Below are 17,274 nucleotides of genomic sequence, written 5' to 3' on the forward strand. Positions count from 1 at the left end.
AGGTGTAGACGGGGGAGAGAGAAATACAGTGACTTGCGTAACACTGGTAGGAACCTCCTGGTTACACCAGCCCACAGGGGATTATTGTGTCCGTCCGTTCGTCCATCGTGCATGGAGGGGCTGGGTGGGGAGGGTAGGGTGGGGAGGGTGTGGAGGGGCTGGGTGTGGAGGGTGGGGAGGGACTGGGTGGGGAGGGTGGGGAAGGACTGGGTGGGGAGGGGCTGGGTGGGGAGGGTGGGGAGGGACTGGGTGGGGAGGATGGGGAGGGGCTGGGTGGGGTGGGGCTGGGTGGGGTGGGGCTGGGTGGGGAGGGGCTGGTCACCCCGTGGTGCCCTTATAAAACTCAACGTTTAACCTACTCACGCCGGCTTGTGCCCGCCCTCACAGTCGGGCATATTTGCGGAATACACCACGCCGCCGTTGACCCTGGCCATTGACCGAGCAACCCAACGTTCCTACCAGCTCCCTCCGCAGCAGGAATGTGTTATTCGGGGTTAGATTTCCGGCGCCGTTCTCTGCCACAGGGTGGTACACTGCTCGCCGCACGGAGCTCCGAACGTAATCTCCTTCGTCTCGTGACATGATGCACAACCAGAGCATTTGGAACACAATTGGGGAGGGTGGGAATGGTCGGACAGGAAAAAAATTAACCCGTAAAAACAAAGTTTTTCACTATAAATCCTTTATATGCGTGGCGGCTAGATTCCTCTCGTCCTCTGGCTTGAGATGGCTGCCACCTATGGGTCAGATGAATGGCTGCCACCATTAAGCAATTGGTAATTAAATATAATTATTTTTTTCCTAAAAAGTGTAAAATTTTCAGGAAAATACATTGTCACGCACAACGAGTCTGTGTGCAAAATGTCAGCTCGATTGGATCACGGGAAGTGGGTTAAAAAACGACCAAAAGATTTGCACGGTCGTAAGCAAGCAAGCAAGTGAACTTAATATAAAGGATTTAAAAAGAGAATCGTATTACGGAGGGCTACATTCTCATCTAATAATCTGCATGAGTGACTGAGGTGTGTTCAATTACAATGATTTTACAGAAGGACTAAGAGAGCTCAACTGTAGGATAGACATAGCGATGAATACTGCAATCTGCTTCCAACTAGAAACATCCCAAAACCAACACGGTCACAATTTGGTTCCCCAAAAATGACAGTGCGCAAGTTGCGCGGGTTTCACTCTGACAGCATCCTCAGCTGAACGTTGAACATCGTTGCAAGTATCATGCTGAACATCTGAAAATCTACGATTCCCATAATTGGTAAACAAAGTAGGTTGCCTTCCATTGAGTGTGATGCTAAAGCCTGTAAGATGTGGGCAAAATCCTCTACGATTGCCATTGTATTCATATACACGACGCAGTACACATTCATACAAAAGACAAAGATCCCCCGTGTAGGCCAAGTACGACGTTGGGGCAAGTGCTCTTAGGCAAGCACTTATGAAAGCCGGCACAGCATGGCGCACGAGGTGGTGGTTGTGGCCAGAACTGTCACGCTCGGCCGCATTTGTCACCCCGATGTCGATGTTTGACACATCGCAGGAGGTACACACTCATTTTAGGCTGAGTCGACCTAGTGGAGGGCCCAGGAACCGGTCGAGAATGAAATCCGGCGTCGTCGGATTCGTGAGGGCAGTGTTCTAACCACTGCGCCAAAGCTCACCACAAAGACTCACGAACACACACACCATGCGCCACGGTGGCTAGGAGATGTCAACTACCTCTCGTCTGGCACGCAGGCGGTCGTCGGTTCGATCCAGACCCTGACGCAGAGGTCGCAACCGGGTACCCAATACCCGTACCCTACCCGATACCCGGCTACCCGTACCCGGCCGGGTACGGGTACGGGTACCCGTTTGCGACCCTGGTGCGGCCGGGTACGGGTAGGTCGTGAGTCACTGGTGAGTCACCGTTTGTCACTCATTTCGGGTAGGGTACGGGTACGGGTAGGGAACGAGTACCCGTACCCGGCTGGGTACGGGTACGGGTACCCATTTGCGACCCTGGTGCGGCCGGGTACGGGTACGGGTAAGGAATCAAAACCCGTTTGCGACCTCTGCCCTGACGCCTGCTGCATATTTGGAGTTTGCGTGCCTATCTCTCTCTCTCTCCTCGGGGTGGCGTGGATTTTTCTCCGGGTCCTCCGCTTTTCCCCTCCGCGTTTAGAATCAACATCCATGCATGTCGAGTATTTTGCTGCAAGAATTGTCCACGTGATAAACCAATTCCGTTGAGCGACCATTTGTGGCAGGTCGCTTCTGAAAAAGAGCTATGTAGCTCAGTGGGCCTTACTTGGTAAAAATATATATAGTAAGCAGTTTATCTTCTTGGTTCTTTCGGTAAAGTCACATAGAAGGGAAATAATGAAATAATACAAATTTAACATAATAAAATACAATTCTCACGACGTTTCGGCCACAACGCAAGCAGCCGTCCTCAGGTGGAGAGCAGGTCTGTCGGAAAGACAGCGTCTGAAGACTCGACAGACCTGCTCTCCACCTGAGGACGGCTGCTTGCGTTGTGGCCGAAACGTCGTGAGAATTATTTTATTATGTTTTATTTTTATCATTTTATTATTTCCATTCTACGTGACTTTACCGAAAGAACCAAGAAGATGAATCCCTGCAGTCACGAAAGCTTTAAATCAAAATGTAAGCGGTTTAGTTTAGAGGAGGTCACTTCCCGGAACCGGAGGTTTCCCACATCTTCCATTTATCCCTAACCACTATCCCATACCCCTATCCCCTTACACTTACCACAGCTCATAATGCGACCCCTATCCCTCACGCCTATCCCTGCCGTTCCCCCAGCCCTATCCATGACCGTACTCCTATCTGTACCCCTTTCCTTTACGCCTAACTCTAACCACTAACTCCGACCATTAACTTTGACCTTAACCACTAATTCAATGTGTATGTGGTAGTGCCCGACTCCACAGGCATGGCCCACCACATTAGCGAGTACGTGTCTCTCCGTGTCGACCCCCCCTTTCCCTCACCCCTAACCCCGACCTGTAACGGTGACCCCCCCCAACCCTGACCCCTGACCTCGCGAGTGCGCTCCACCTCGTTAGCGAGCGCGTGTCTCTCCGTGTCGACCCCCCCATTCCCTCACCCCTAACCCCGACCCGTAACGGTGACCCCCACCCCAACCCTGACCCCTGACCTCGCGAGTGCGCTCCACCTCGTTGGCGAGCGCCTGTCTGGCCGTGTCCAGCTCGACGAGCCGTTCGCGCAGCGCGTCGTTCTCCTCGTCGAGGCGCGCGCGCCGCTCCTCCACGCTCTCCAGCTCGCGGTGCAGACGCACCGACACGTCCTTGGCCACCTGCAAAGACAAAGATCCCCCGTGTAACCTTAACGGACTGTTGGGGCAAGTGCTGCGAGCGAGCGGCACCCATCAAGGCCGGCGCGGCACACGGAGGGTGGGTGGCCAGCACCACGACCCAGTGGGGATTACACTGGTCAACACACTTTTTCTGGCATAAGGTATTCCAACGGTTATAAGGTAATTTTGGGGTGCTGATTCCAAATCTGGCAGAAGAAAAATATTAAATAAATGTGGATATCTACATAAAATGATATTATAAACACACTATCCTAAAAATACAGCACCATATTTTAACACTAAAGCAGTCACTGACTCGCAACAACTTGCAATCATAAGTGACGGAGTTGATTTCGGGTAAAATCAATGAAAATGGGGTATGCCGATAGCATAAAAATGATGTGATAGAGCAAATCTGAGATCAGATTTGGAATCAGCACCCTGAAATTAGTCTAGAACAGCTGCAAAAGTCCAGGCCAGATAAAAAAAAAAAAATTTTGTTGACCAGTGTAATTACACACAGGACCAGGTAGTAATTTGAGACTGAGTCGACCTAGGGGAGCCTCAGGACTGGTTCAGATAATCGTCACTGGTGTTGACCACGAGCGGGAATCGAACTCGGGTCCTCAGGTTCGTAGCGCGGTGCGCTAACCGCTACACCACCGCTCCGCACCTACGCACAGAACGCACTCAAAGGTCCCCCATATCGTCTTGATGGACTGTTGGGGCAAGCGCCATTAGCGAGCACCGAAGAAGGCCGGCACGGCACGTGCGGAGGTGTGTGGCCGACAACCACGTCCGCAGTGGTATTGGCGAATGTGCCGAGTGACCCCAGTTCTCGTCGGGTCAGCATCAGGACAACAACGGTTGGAGTCTCATTTTCCAGAATAAAAAATGATAATTGTTTTTTTACCCTTTTATCTGGCAATTGACCACAATACCTGCAGTCGTAATGCAAACAAAAAAACACAACTCTGATAATGTATGCACTGTCCTTGAAGTTGATTGGTCCACACCCGAGACAGCTTTCCTTAGAGCCTAGTCTCACATGGTGTTGGACCAGATGACGCCAAAAGGCACACAACTCAAAGACAATGCACCATCAGAGTATGAGAGCTCGGGGTAAGCATTTACCAATGGTGTAAATGCTTACTAGGCTCTAAGGAAAGCTGTCTTGGGTGTGGACCAATCAACTTCAAGGACAGTGCATACATTATCAGAGTTATGTTTTTTGTTTACATTATGACTGCAGGTATTGTGGTCTATGCAAACATGACTCCTTGTAAAAAAGGTGTCAGTTTTGTTGCCAGATAGAAGGGTAAAAGAACAATTATCAACGGTTGGAGTCATTGGAGTTGTTGGCGTCCGCGTAAAGGTGGGGCACTGCAATACAACAAAATCGGACACCCGACAAAATCATCGATCTGTTCATATATGGAAGAATGTAGATGTAGTGTTGACTGTAGTAGGGGCATGTCTCTGCCCATATTTGGTCTTGCGGAACCTGAATCGAGGTATCTATTGTAACGATTCTGCTCATAGTCCATCCAACAGGCATGTGAGAGTATCGATTCATGGAGGGTTAACCACTGCGTCGATTCATTGGCAAGCGATCGACGGGTCAATTAATTTTCGATTTAAAGCTTTCGTGACTGCAGAGATTCATCTTCTTGGTTCTTTCGGTAAAGTCACGTAGAATGGAAATAATAAAATAATAAAAATAAAACATAATAAAATACAATTCTCACGACGTTTCGGCCACAACGCAAGCAGCCGTCTTCTCGACAGACCTGTTCTCCACCTGAGGACGGCTGCTTGCGTTGTGGCCGAAACGTCGTGAGAATTGTATTTTATTATGTTTTATTTTCATAATTTTATTATTACTTCCATTCTACGCGACTTTACCGAAAGAACCAAGAAGAGGGTCAATTCATCTCATCGGTCGCTACAGCGTCGTGCGAGTCGCTCCAAGTTCCGTTTCAATCGCACGCTCCAGGCACCGGGTCCACTGCCAGGTGCCGCCACCAGCGCCGTCGTGAGCCGCGCCCGGTTCACGCCGTGCCCACCTTGAGGTCCTGCTCCATGGCCCGCACCAGCTCCCCGTCCAGGTGGCCGCCCTGCGCCGCCTTCATGCCCTTGCGCTCGGCCTTGCGCAGGCGGTACTGCAGGATGCGCACGCTCTTGTTGGTGCGGTCGAGCTCGCGACGCAGCTCCTGCAGGGCCTGCACATCCTCCTCCAGGTACGAGTCGCGCATCTCCTCCATCTCCGCCTTCATCTCCTCCATCTCGTCCTGACGCACAGCGCAGGGGGAGCAGGAGGAGAGGGGAGCAATTCAGAGTTATTTGCTCGCACGCACTCTCCGACGAAGCTGTCACGAGCCTGGGAGGCTCAAGCGAGACGCACGGTAAGGCTGGCAGCCCCCCCCTCCTCCCTTCCCTTAAGCCCAACCCACTTAAATTTCGATTTAAAGCTTTCGTGACTGCAGGGATTCATCTTCTTGGTTCTTTCGGTAAAGTCACGTAGAAGGGAAATAATAAAATAATAAAAATAAAACATTAAATAATTCTCACGACGTTTCGGCCACAACGCAAGCAGCCGTCTTCAGGTGGAGACTCTGCCTTCTCGACAGACCTGTTCTCCACCTGAAGACGGCTGCTTGCGTTGTGGCCGAAACGTCGTGAGAATTATTTTATTATTTTCCTTCTACGTGACTTTACGAAAGAACCAAGAAGATGAAGCCCAACCCACTTTCTCATAACCACGCCCACTTAGCCATCCACCGCTCGCAGGCCCCGCCCACTCCGCTGTCAGCCCCGCCCACCTACTCAGGTAGCCTCGGCCGTTTGCCCGCGTCATCACGAGTCGAGCACGTGGCCAAAAATGTTAAAGCCGGAGACGAAATCCCAGTTTTCAAACGAGGAAGGGGGGGGAAGGGGGCACCGACATTTTGTGAAACCACAGGAAAACCAGGACACTTCATAGCTGCAGAGGAGGGGGAGGAGTGTGGTTAGGGAGGAGAGTCGAGAGTTTGGGGGAAAAGTAACCCGGCGGTTCAGAGGCCAAGAGCCGACGCTGCTGAGATTCTGGGTTCGAATCCAGGTTTCAGCTGCCCAATTGAAATTGGGGAAGTTGAGCGTGGTGATGGGTGAGCAGGTGAGTGATAACATGGATAAGTGAATAAGGCGAAGGGCAATCCATGGAGGGAAAGCGGTACATGGGTTGAGGAGAGGGTGAGGGGCAGAGTGAGTAGGTGTCTGTGGGTGAGGGGAGAATTATGGAAAAAGGATTACGTGCGTGAATGGAGGGTGAGGTTCGAGGAAGAGTGAGTGTAGGGGCGAAGTGTGGATTAGGAGGGATTTAGCATGTAATGACCGGTCTTAAAAGCCAGACAATTGTCTACCAAGATGCCAGACACATGGACGAGTGGAGACATGAGCCTGGTATCAAGCCAGTTGTTGTTGCGAGCGGTATCCATTGTTAACTCTCTGCCCGTCAATCTGCCTGCAAAGCTGTGCGTCTGTACGTGTTAAGTCTACGTGGCTGTACTCAAGGTTCATTAAATTCACGGCTCTCTCGCTGCGAGGCTACGTGCTCATCGCGATCTGTATCGCTGAATTTGTGCAGCTATTTCGCTCGGTAACGGTCTGCGTGTCCGTCTGTAATCCCGCCGTGTGCGTGTGCGGCTATCATTCGGTCTGTGTAGATATCCGTCTACCCGGGTGTCGTGTCTGCATTCATTGGCTGTGTATCTGTACAGCTGTCGTGGGGAGCGGTAGTGCAGTGGCTAGCGCGCTGCACTACTAACCCAGCGGGGCCCATGTTCGATTCCTACTCACGGCCAACACCGGCGACGATTATCTGAACCGGTCATGGGTTTCCCCCCAGGTCGACTCAGCCTCAAATGAATACCTGGTGCGATGTGTAAACATCGTCACTGCGGAGACAAAGGCGGCGGAGCGTGGTGCTGGTCACCAACGCCCCGTGCTTGCTCACAGCCCTTGCCCCAAAAATCCTTGCAGGCTATACAGGGGATATTTGTCTTTATGTGCGTGGCTAACTGCATGGTTCACTCAATGCATGCCTGTCCTATCTGTAAAGGCCCTGTCTGTGTGGCTATCATGATTGTTAATTGAATAAATGTCTACAACGCTGCGTGTAGTTGTCTTTTGTTAATTGTCTGTAAAGCTGCGTGTCTGCATGGCTGGGAGTCGTATTAATTACAGGTTTCTGTGCTGGGCTGTGTATCTGTCTGGCTATTTGACTCTTTGGCTGTATGCATTGTTGAGTGGCTGTATGTCCGCAACGCTGTGTTCTGTGTGGTCAGCTCTTTTTTTGTTGTTAATGGACTTCATGAACTGGGGGCAGCAGCGCAGTGATAACCGCTCATGCCTCGCAACAAGACGGGCCTGGGTTCCATTCCCGACTCATGCAAACTTTCAATTTAAAAAATTTATTTTTCGAGGCAAGTCCCACACTGAGCTATATAACTCGTATTCTTAGGTTTTTTCGGTAAAGTCACGTATGTAAAAAAATTAAAATTAAAAAAGTAAAATAAAAATCACGACGTTTCGGAGGCAACACAAGCTTCCGTCTTCAGGTGGAACCGTCCCCTACGTGACTTTACCGAAAAAACCTAAGAATATGAATCCTTGCAGTCACGAAAGCTTCAAATCTAGAACTATATAACTCGGTTTCAGAAGCGACCTGGCCACAAATGATGGGCTCAACGAAGGGGGCTTATCACGTAGAAATGTATAGCAGTCAAATACTCGAAGCCGCGTGATGTGCATTCTAAACGTGGAGGGGGGAAAAACCGGAGGACCCAAAGAAAAATCCACGCGATCACGGTGAGAGAGAACATGCAAACTCCAAAAATACAGGCGTCAGGGTTGAGATCGAACCCACAACCTCCTGTATAACATACAAGTTTCAAGTTCATTTATGAGGTATAGCCCTGTGAGCCATTCGGCTCTTGAATCGGGTGCAACCGCAACAAACAAAAACATGAACAAGAATACATCTTATAGTGACTATGTTCAAACAGAAAATCCAAGAAAAGACAGCAAAATATTGCAGAAAAATCACCGTACACCAACGCGAGGTAGTTATCATCTCGCCCACCGTCGCACCTATATTTCTGTCTAGTTTGTATGTCCCCCCCCACCACCACCCTGTTGTGCATGGGGTTTTCCTCTGGGTTCTCCTCTGGGTACATTGATTTTCTCCCAACACGAACAAACCTACGTGATTCTAGATTTGAAGCTTTCGTGACTGCAAGGATTCATATTCTTAGGTTTTTTCGGTAAAGTCACGTAGGTAAAAAATTTAAATTAATAAAAGTAAAATAAAAATAAAATAAAAATCACGATATTTCGGAGGCAACACAAGCTTCCGTCTTCAGGTGGAACCGTCACAGCACGATAGATAAACAAGGACTGTTTTCTTGGCATTTCTCTCACTTGATACAGCTATCGTGCTGTGACGGTTCCACCTGAAGACGGAAGCTTGTGTTGCCTCCGAAACGTCGTGATTTTTATTTTTATTTTACTTTTATCAATTTAAATTTTTTACCTCCGTAACTTTACCGAAAAAAACCTAAGAATATAAACATACGTGACTGGTATTGGCCAAACATACAGAGTGTTCAAAAATCACCCTACAATTTACTCAATTGGGGTTTCCACACAGCAGCACCATCGACCCCCACTGCAAAAAACAGGCAGGACCTTCCTCTGAAAAGAAAAGGCTCGAGACTTTCCCCGAAATATTACAAAAAAAAATGTCTCTAAGCCTGTGTGCGTGACTATCAGTGTGTGCATATGGACTCGTGCTGCATAGTTGGTTGTGATGATGATTTCGTACAGCCAATGAGAAGCAAGCTATGAGAGATTCAAAGTGATGTAGCCCAATCGGTCGCTTTGTCCGAGAATTGACGAATTGCAGATAACGCTCACCCCCCAACCCATTCAGGCAGTCATCCACATACTCACTCCTGCACTCACTCACTCAACCCATCCACCCACCCACCCAATTACTCAACTCACCCAACCACTCAGCTCACCCACGGCATTAATTCATTCACATTTGTGGCAATGTGAAGTTCTGTGGTCCATGTTCATTGCCGCAGTCACTCACAGAAGAGAGAGTGTTTTATTTTGGCATGCACTGCATATGCTGGGTTACACTATTATGCTAATGGTCTGCTCGGCTGTCTGTCCGCAGGGCCCGCGGGCTCGAGTGATAATATCCGTTGACGTGGCTGTGTGCGCACGGATATGCGTCTCGCTGTAGGGCTCTGTGTGTGTGTGGGATGTGTCCGTGTGCTGTGCCGGCCTTCATAGGTGCTCGCAAACAGCACTTGCCACCAAGTCCGGTAAAGGCTATACGGAGAAACGTTGTCTTTGTATGGCTGGGGAAATCGACACGGTTGCCCATCTGGTCGTATAACCATTCGTCCATCTCGTCAACCACCTGTCTCTCTGTTTAATTGTCTGCATTGCCTCGTCCGTCTGGGCATATAAAGGCTCCTATATCAAATCCTCCATCTGGTCACTGATCGCTACTTCTGTGACCTACGTGCGGTGAAGAAGGGTCATTGCCCGAAACGTCGTCGATTACAGTTTATATCCTTTTAAGCCCCCCCCCCGCCCCCCGGTGTTATTGACGAATGTGTTGAGGTTTCGTTTCTATTATACGTGATTGTGCACTACAGTACTGTCAGCAGCAGCAGCATCGCCAAATCATTTCATTATCTGCTCGTGTGTCCGGTCGGTAATCCAATTGCTCTCTGGCCGTCTTCTTTAATGCCCATCCAATCGCCCACGTGTATATCTCGTTATCTGTAGATCATTAAATATGGTTATCTATCTGATCATACATATGGTCATCTCTCTCGAGGATCATATATCCGGTCATTCATCTGCTTATCTGTTCGTCTCTCCGGTCGCCCGTGTATATTTGGTTATCTGTACGATACTGTATATCCGATTATCGATCTGATCTCATATCTGGTCCGTTACATGGCTCTACATTTGGTCGACGAGATTACGATACATCTGGTCGACGTCCATAGGTTACAAATAGGTTCTTATAGCAGTTCTCTTGCTCGTCTATCCTATAAACTATTAAACGAAGCATTTATTTTTTTATTTTACCAGGTAAGGCCCACTGAGCTATATAATAGCTCTTTTTCAGAAGCGACCTGCCCACAAATGATGGCTCAACGATGTTCACTCTAAGATGTGGAGGGAAACCCCAGAGGACCCGGAGAAAATCCACGCGACCACAGGGGGAGAGAGAGACACGCAAACTCCAAATATACAGCAGCAGGCGTCTGGGTCGGGATCGAACCCACGAACTCCTTGCATACCGGGCGAGAGGAGATAACATCTCCTATCCACCGCGGCGCCCCCTCCGTTCAACTATCTGTTTGCCCGTCATCTGGTTTGGGTGCCCGTCATCTGGTCTGGCTGCCCGTCATCTGGTTCGAGTGCCCGTCATCTGGTTCGGGTGCCCGTCATCTGGTTCGGGTGCCCGTCATCTGGTGTGGGTGCCCGTCATCTGGTCTGGCTGCCCGTCATCTGGTCTGGTTGTCCGTCATCTGGTTCGGCTGCCCGTCATCTGGTTCGGGTGCCCCCCCCCGCCCCGCCCCGCACACCTTGAGGTAGGCGTTCTCTGAGCGCAGCTCCTCCGCCTCCCTCATCAGGTCCTGCCGCTCCATCGTCTCCACGGACACGAGGCCCTGGGGGCTCTCTCCTCGCGCGGCGCCCCCCCGGGCAACGCACCCCGCCGTGCCCACGGGGACCTTGCGCCCCCCGACGGGGAGGGCGGACAGGGGTCCCCGCACGTGGCCACCCCCTCTAGGGGGTCCCATCCCGCCACCGCCGCCGCCGCCGTCGTCGCTGGAGTTGCCCCCCGCGTCGTCGTCGTCGTCATCCTCCTCCTCGGGACCCGACAGGGGCTCAGACGCGCAGTCGGACAGATCCGAATTGCTGCTTTCCGTGTGCGAGGGGGTGCGAGGCGGTGCAGCGGACCCCCTCGCGGACACGCCTGACTGCACCCCGACCCCTGGACCCCCTCGCGATCCCACCACCGCCGACGACGTCGCCGCCGCCGCCGTCGTCCTCGGCTTGGAGGAGAGGATGAGCAGTCCCGGGGTAGCGCGCGCAGCTCGGCGGGACGAATTGTCTCCCGAACCGGCGGCGCGCAGCGATGGCTTCGGGGGCAGTGACGGCTTCTGATTCGGCTGCCTGGAGCCGGGCGCCTCGCGGGGTCTAGCCGGGGATGGCGCTCGGGGTTGACCTCTCCTCCTCTCGCCCTGGGTCGCCGCTCCTCCTCCTCCACCTCCTCCTCCTCCTGCACCACCACCTCCTCCTCCTCCAGGTTCCATGGCGCCGAGCAGCGGTTCTCAATGGCGCGGGAGGGGGCTGGAGGAGGATGGGGTGATGGTGATGATGGCGGTGGTGGTGGTGCTGGTGATAGCGGTGGTGGTGATGGGGGATGTGGAGGATGTTTGTGATGGTGATGATGGTAGCAGCAGCAGCGGCATCCCTGATGGGCGCGGCCGCGCCGCGAGTCGCCGATGTCGCCTTTGTTTGGGGCGCGGAGCCGCGGCGGAGGCTGCGGGGAGGGAGAAGGGGGGAGGGGGGAGGGAGATGGGGGGAGGGGGCCGAGTGTGGGTGGGGTGGGAGATGCAGGGGGGTGGGGGGAGATGGGAGATCGAGAGGAGGTGGGAGACGCAGGAAAGGATGAGGAGGGAGATAGGAGGCACGCAGCCGTAGCGGCTGCTGATGCCGGGAGGAAGGGAGGGGAGGGATGGAGGGGAGGGATGGAGGGGTGTGTGTGACGAAGCGGGTGGGAGATGCAAGGAAGGGGAGATTGGGCGATTGGGAGAGGGGAGGAAGAGGTGGGAGATAAAGATGAGATTGGAGATGGAGCGAGGCGGTGGGAGATACTGAGGTGCTGCTACGGCGGCTGCTGTGAGGAAGGAGGGTCGTGGGAGACGAAGAATTACAGATTGGAGGAGGAGGGGGGGGTAAGACGGAGGAGGTTGGCGAAACAAGGGGGAGGGGGAGGTGATGGAGAGGGGAGCAGGAGGTGGAAGATAGAGGGGGGATTGTGGTGCTTCTGCTGCTGGGAGAGACGGGGGGAGGGATGGAGGGAGGCGAGGGGGGAGTAGGATCCGGGGGATGGAGGGCGAGGCGAGTGATACAGGGGGAGGATGAGATGAAGCTGCTGCTGCTGCTGAGATGGGGGAGGCAGAGGACCGGTGGGTGGGTGGAGGGGGGGGAGATTCAGGAAGGAGGAGGTGCGAAACACAGAGGGGAGGGGGGGATAGAGGGGAGGGGGGGATAGAGGGGAGGGGGGGATAGAGGGGAGGGGGGGATAGAGGGGAGGGGGGGATAGAGGGGAGGGGGGGATAGAGGGGAGGGGGGGATAGAGGGGAGGGGGGGATAGAGGGGAGGGGGGATAGAGGGGAGGGGGGATAGAGGGGAGGGGGGGATAGAGGGGAGGGGGGATAGAGGGGAGGGGGGGATAGAGGGGAGGGGGGATAGAGGGGAGGGGGGATAGAGGGGAGGGGGGATAGAGGGGAGGGGGGGATAGAGGGGAGGGGGGGATAGAGGGGAGGGGGGGATAGAGGGGAGGGGGGGATAGAGGGGAGGGGGGATAGAGGGGAGGGGGGAATAGAGGGGAGGGGGGATAGAGGGGAGGGGGGATAGAGGGGAGGGGGGGATAGAGGGGAGGGGGGGATAGAGGGGAGGGGGGGATAGAGGGGAGGGGGGATAGAGGGGAGGGGGGATAGAGGGGAGGGGGGGATAGAGGGGAGGGGGGATAAAGGGGAGGGGGGATAGAGGGGAGGGGGGATAGAGGGGAGGGGGGGATAGAGGGGAGGGGGGATAGAGGGGAGGGGTGGTAAGAGATTCCCGAAGGATACGACTGTTAGGAGGGGAGAGTGGGGGGTTGCGGATTGGAGAGATAAGAGATGCATGGGGAGGTGGGAGATAAATGTGGAAGATTATTCAGGGCGGGGTAGGGAGGGGAAGATAGACTTGGGGTAGGGAGTGGGAGATAACAGAGAGGATGGAAGACATTTGTGGAGGTAGACACAAGCGCGTGTTTACATTTGAGACGAGGGGTGAAAGGTGAGTACAGAGATGTGGAGGGAGATGGATGAGGGGTGGTAGACTTGGAGGTAGGTGAGATGTATGTATGTTAAACTTCTTTTGCACCCTACGTAGTCAACCATGCTCATCAGAGGTGCGGGAAAAGGACAACAAACGAAACAGAAAAACAGGATTTCACACAGGAGCGCCATCGTTTTCAATCCCATAATCTCCTCCTTTAAGGGAGGAAAGTGGAGAGACAGTGAAGGAGATGAGTGGAGGCATCTACGTGGGAAGACCACGAGAAAGATGAAATGGAGAGCGATAAAGAGGGGGGTGAGGGGAGGGAGATAAGGGGAATTTGGCGGAGATAAACATTACAATTACACCTCATCTACTTCTGCGAATTATCTCACCCTTTCAAGACTTTGTACCTCGTCGAGAACCTCCTCAGACACCCCCTCAAACCATCCTTGGTACACAACCGACGGTTGTGAGCAAAACAAAAAATTCCTTAGGAGACAGAAATCTGGCCTTGAAACCCACGACCAAATCTGGAAGGCTGCAATCAAAGGTTGTCAGTCAGCTCGAGTGAGCTCTCCATATGAGACTGGAAAACTCATTGCTTTAACACTTATTTTAGTGTTTTGTTAACTACTTTTTATTTTACCAGATAAGGTCAACTGAGCTACTGTATATAGCTCTTTTTCAGAAGCGACCTAGCCACGAAGTGTCTTATGTGGACGTTTATAGCAGCCAAATACTCTTAAACGCATGTTTCTAAATGTGACGGGATAGTCGGATGGCCCCGGGAAAAATCCACGCGACCATTGGGAGTACACGCGAAACTCCAAATATACAGCAGCAGGCGCCGGGATCGAATCCACGACCTCCTGCATACCAGGCGAGGTAGTTAACATCTCCTAGCCACCGTGGTGATGAGAGAGAGACACGAAAACTCAAAATATACAGCAGGCGCCAGGGTCGTGATCGGACCCACGACCACCTGTATACCAGGCGAGGTAGTTAACATCTCCTAGCCACCGTGGTGATGATGAGAGAGAGTGAGACACGCGAAACTCCAAATATACAGCAGCAGCAGGCGCCAGGATCGAATCCACGACCTCCTGCATACCAGGTGATGACGTCACCCTGCTGCTGCTCTATATAAGAACGGGAGACACAGCAGAGCCTCACCATTCTGGCGAATTGCCCGATGATGCTGGATGCAATTACCAGCGAAACGTCGTACTCAAATTGTAAATGTTGTGGTTTCACGCTTCAATACACCGGTCGGCTAAAGCAGTGAACTATTTGTCTTTTGTCAACGTGACACTTTTTTGCTGATTGGCCGTGTCGGGTGGTGGAGGGTTACGACACATTTATAAATAACGCGATCTAAACCCAAAAACGTTGATTATGAATAATATTGGTCGCGAAAGCCTACGTGTTAAACTCAGGTGAGGTAGTTAACATCTCCTAGCCACCGTGGCACCCAATTTGCTGTCCTTCCTCCGCACATCCGATTTGCACGGGTTGGCTACGTAGGGAGCGAAAGAAGTTCAACATACAGTACATGCATACGGTACCACCGGCAAGCTGTGCTGGAAACTCGAAATCCCCTTTCTTCGGCGCTGTCAGCTGCCTCCATCCCTAGGACGACAGGAGCGCGGATCCCTTCCACTAACCCCTGTCGGTCGTAAAGCGTGAACAGCTCACGGTCCTATTTATTATCTATTCATGAAAAGGTCAAGAAAATCAGGAATGGCATTCTGCTGCGTCCGTGTCTGCCCCGCCACCAACACTTGACATTCCTCAGCCTGTCACCATACACATCACCGCCACTGCCATCATCATCATCTCCCACCGAACAAAAACAAGTCTTGTTTCATCCCAGATTCACCGCCCCATCACCTGCTCACCCGCTTACCCACCGTGGCCCCCCTACAAAATTTACTCAGTTTCATCAACGTCGCCAGTAACATTTCGTTTTGATGTATGTACGGTATGTCGAAACTTCTTTCGCACCATACCTATCCAACCGTGCTAATCGAGGGTGCGGGGGACATCAACAAACTAAACAGAACAAGGCGCAGTCCTAAAGAAGTGAGTTTTAAATCGAGAATACTGCAGGCCACTCCCGTCTTCCTGGAGCGTCTCCGTCACGAGGTAGGCATCACCTCCCTCTCGGTCTGTCATCCTCTCAGGAAAGCCCCGTGTTGTTCCATCCCTGAACCTCACTGCCGCTTCTCAAAACATCTCTCCTGCCAAAGGTATCTCCGGATTTACATATCGACCCCCTTTCCCCAGGCTCTTTATTAAATCCTTTATATTAAGTTCACTTGCGCGCTTGCTTGCTTGCTTACGACTGTGCAAATCTTTCGGTCGTTTTTTAACCCACTTCCCGTGATCCAATCGAGCTGACATTTTGCACACATACTCGTTGTGCGTGACAATTTATTTTCGTGAATTTTTTTTTCCAAAAATTTTACACTTTTTATGATTTTTTTTTTAAAATATTTAATTACCAATTGCTTAATGGTGGCACGCAATCATCTGACCCATAGGTGGCAGCCATCTCAAGCCAGAGGACGAGAGGACTCTAGCCGCCACGCATATAAAGGATTTATAGTGAAAAACTTTGTTTTTACCGGTTAATTTTTCTTCATCGCCGTTGACTCCTATGCACACAAGCTCTCACCGCCTCCTCTCACATCCCGCCTCCAATCCAACTCGGCGGATTATCATCTTGGATGGGTTCCAGTTAAACGTTTCCACAACCTCCTCGCCACGCATCTCCACCCTCCACCGCTCCCTCGTCACACGCAACCCACGCACTGGAGATTGTTTTAGAATTAAGATGTGTGCACGTGTCATTTCACCTGTTTGCCAGTCGACATCACGGACATCCTGGGAAACGAGACGTTTTCATCTCGAAGGATGCTCCAGGTGGCATTGTAAACAATACAAGAGCAACAACAAGAAACACCATACCCCGCACCTATGAAGGCCGGTACGGCACACGAGGGGGTGGGTGGGCCAGCACCACGCCCGTCCGCCTTTGTCTCCCCAGTTGTTACACACCACAACATGAGAGGCTAAGTCAACCTAGGGGAGGCCCAGGACTGGTTCAGATAATCGTCACTCGTGTTGGCCGAAAGCGGGAATCGAACTCGGGTCTATGGGTTTGTAGCGCAGCACGTGAACCGCTACACTACCGCTCCCCACGCAGCCACCGTACACACACACACACCGCACACACGCACACCGCACACACGCACACCGCACACACGCACACCGCACACACGCACACCGCACACACGCACACCGCACACACGCACACCGCACACACGCACACCGCACACACGCACACCGCACACCGCACACACGCACACCGCACACACGCACACCGCACACACGCACACCGCACACACGCACACCGCACACACGCACACCGCGATATACCCATTGACAAGCACACTCCACATTTCACATCAACACCACCCTGCACACATCGCTCACGACACAACCACCAATCCACTCACCACACAGCCAACCACACCCCACTTAGCAACTACTACACTCCACGTTCCATCCCACTCACGAGACAACCACCTTACCCACTCGCCACACCACAGACCCTCCCTCACCACTTAACTACACTCCTCAATTCTAGATTTGAAGTTTTCGTGACTGCAAGGATTCATACTCTGTTTTTTTTTTCGGTAAAGTCACGTAGGTAAAAAGTTAAAATAAATTAAATTACACTCCACATTCCACACACAAGACAACCACCTTACCCACCCAACTCACCACTCCACACACCCCTCAACAAC

At 52.2% G+C, this 17,274-nt stretch overlaps 1 protein-coding gene across 1 annotated transcript in view; it reads right to left on the reverse strand.

Annotated features, from left to right (window-relative positions):
* Positions 1-11,963, reverse strand: part of LOC144726525 (uncharacterized) — a 38,804-nt gene extending 26,841 nt beyond the window's left edge. The window contains exons 1-3 of the mRNA XM_078605319.1: positions 10,993-11,963; positions 5,401-5,625; positions 3,176-3,334 (exon numbers count right to left, since the gene is read on the reverse strand). Coding sequence (XP_078461445.1) covers positions 3,176-3,334; positions 5,401-5,625; positions 10,993-11,724 — 1,116 coding nt within the window. The 5' untranslated portion in view covers positions 11,725-11,963. The remainder of the gene's footprint in view (positions 1-3,175; positions 3,335-5,400; positions 5,626-10,992) is intronic.
* Positions 11,964-17,274: the final 5,311 nt, after the last annotated feature.

The sequence above is a fragment of the Lampetra planeri genome, chromosome 23 (genome assembly GCF_965212315.1).
Source record: "Lampetra planeri chromosome 23, kcLamPlan1.2.h2, whole genome shotgun sequence".
NCBI classification, from domain to species: domain Eukaryota; kingdom Metazoa; phylum Chordata; class Hyperoartia; order Petromyzontiformes; family Petromyzontidae; genus Lampetra; species Lampetra planeri.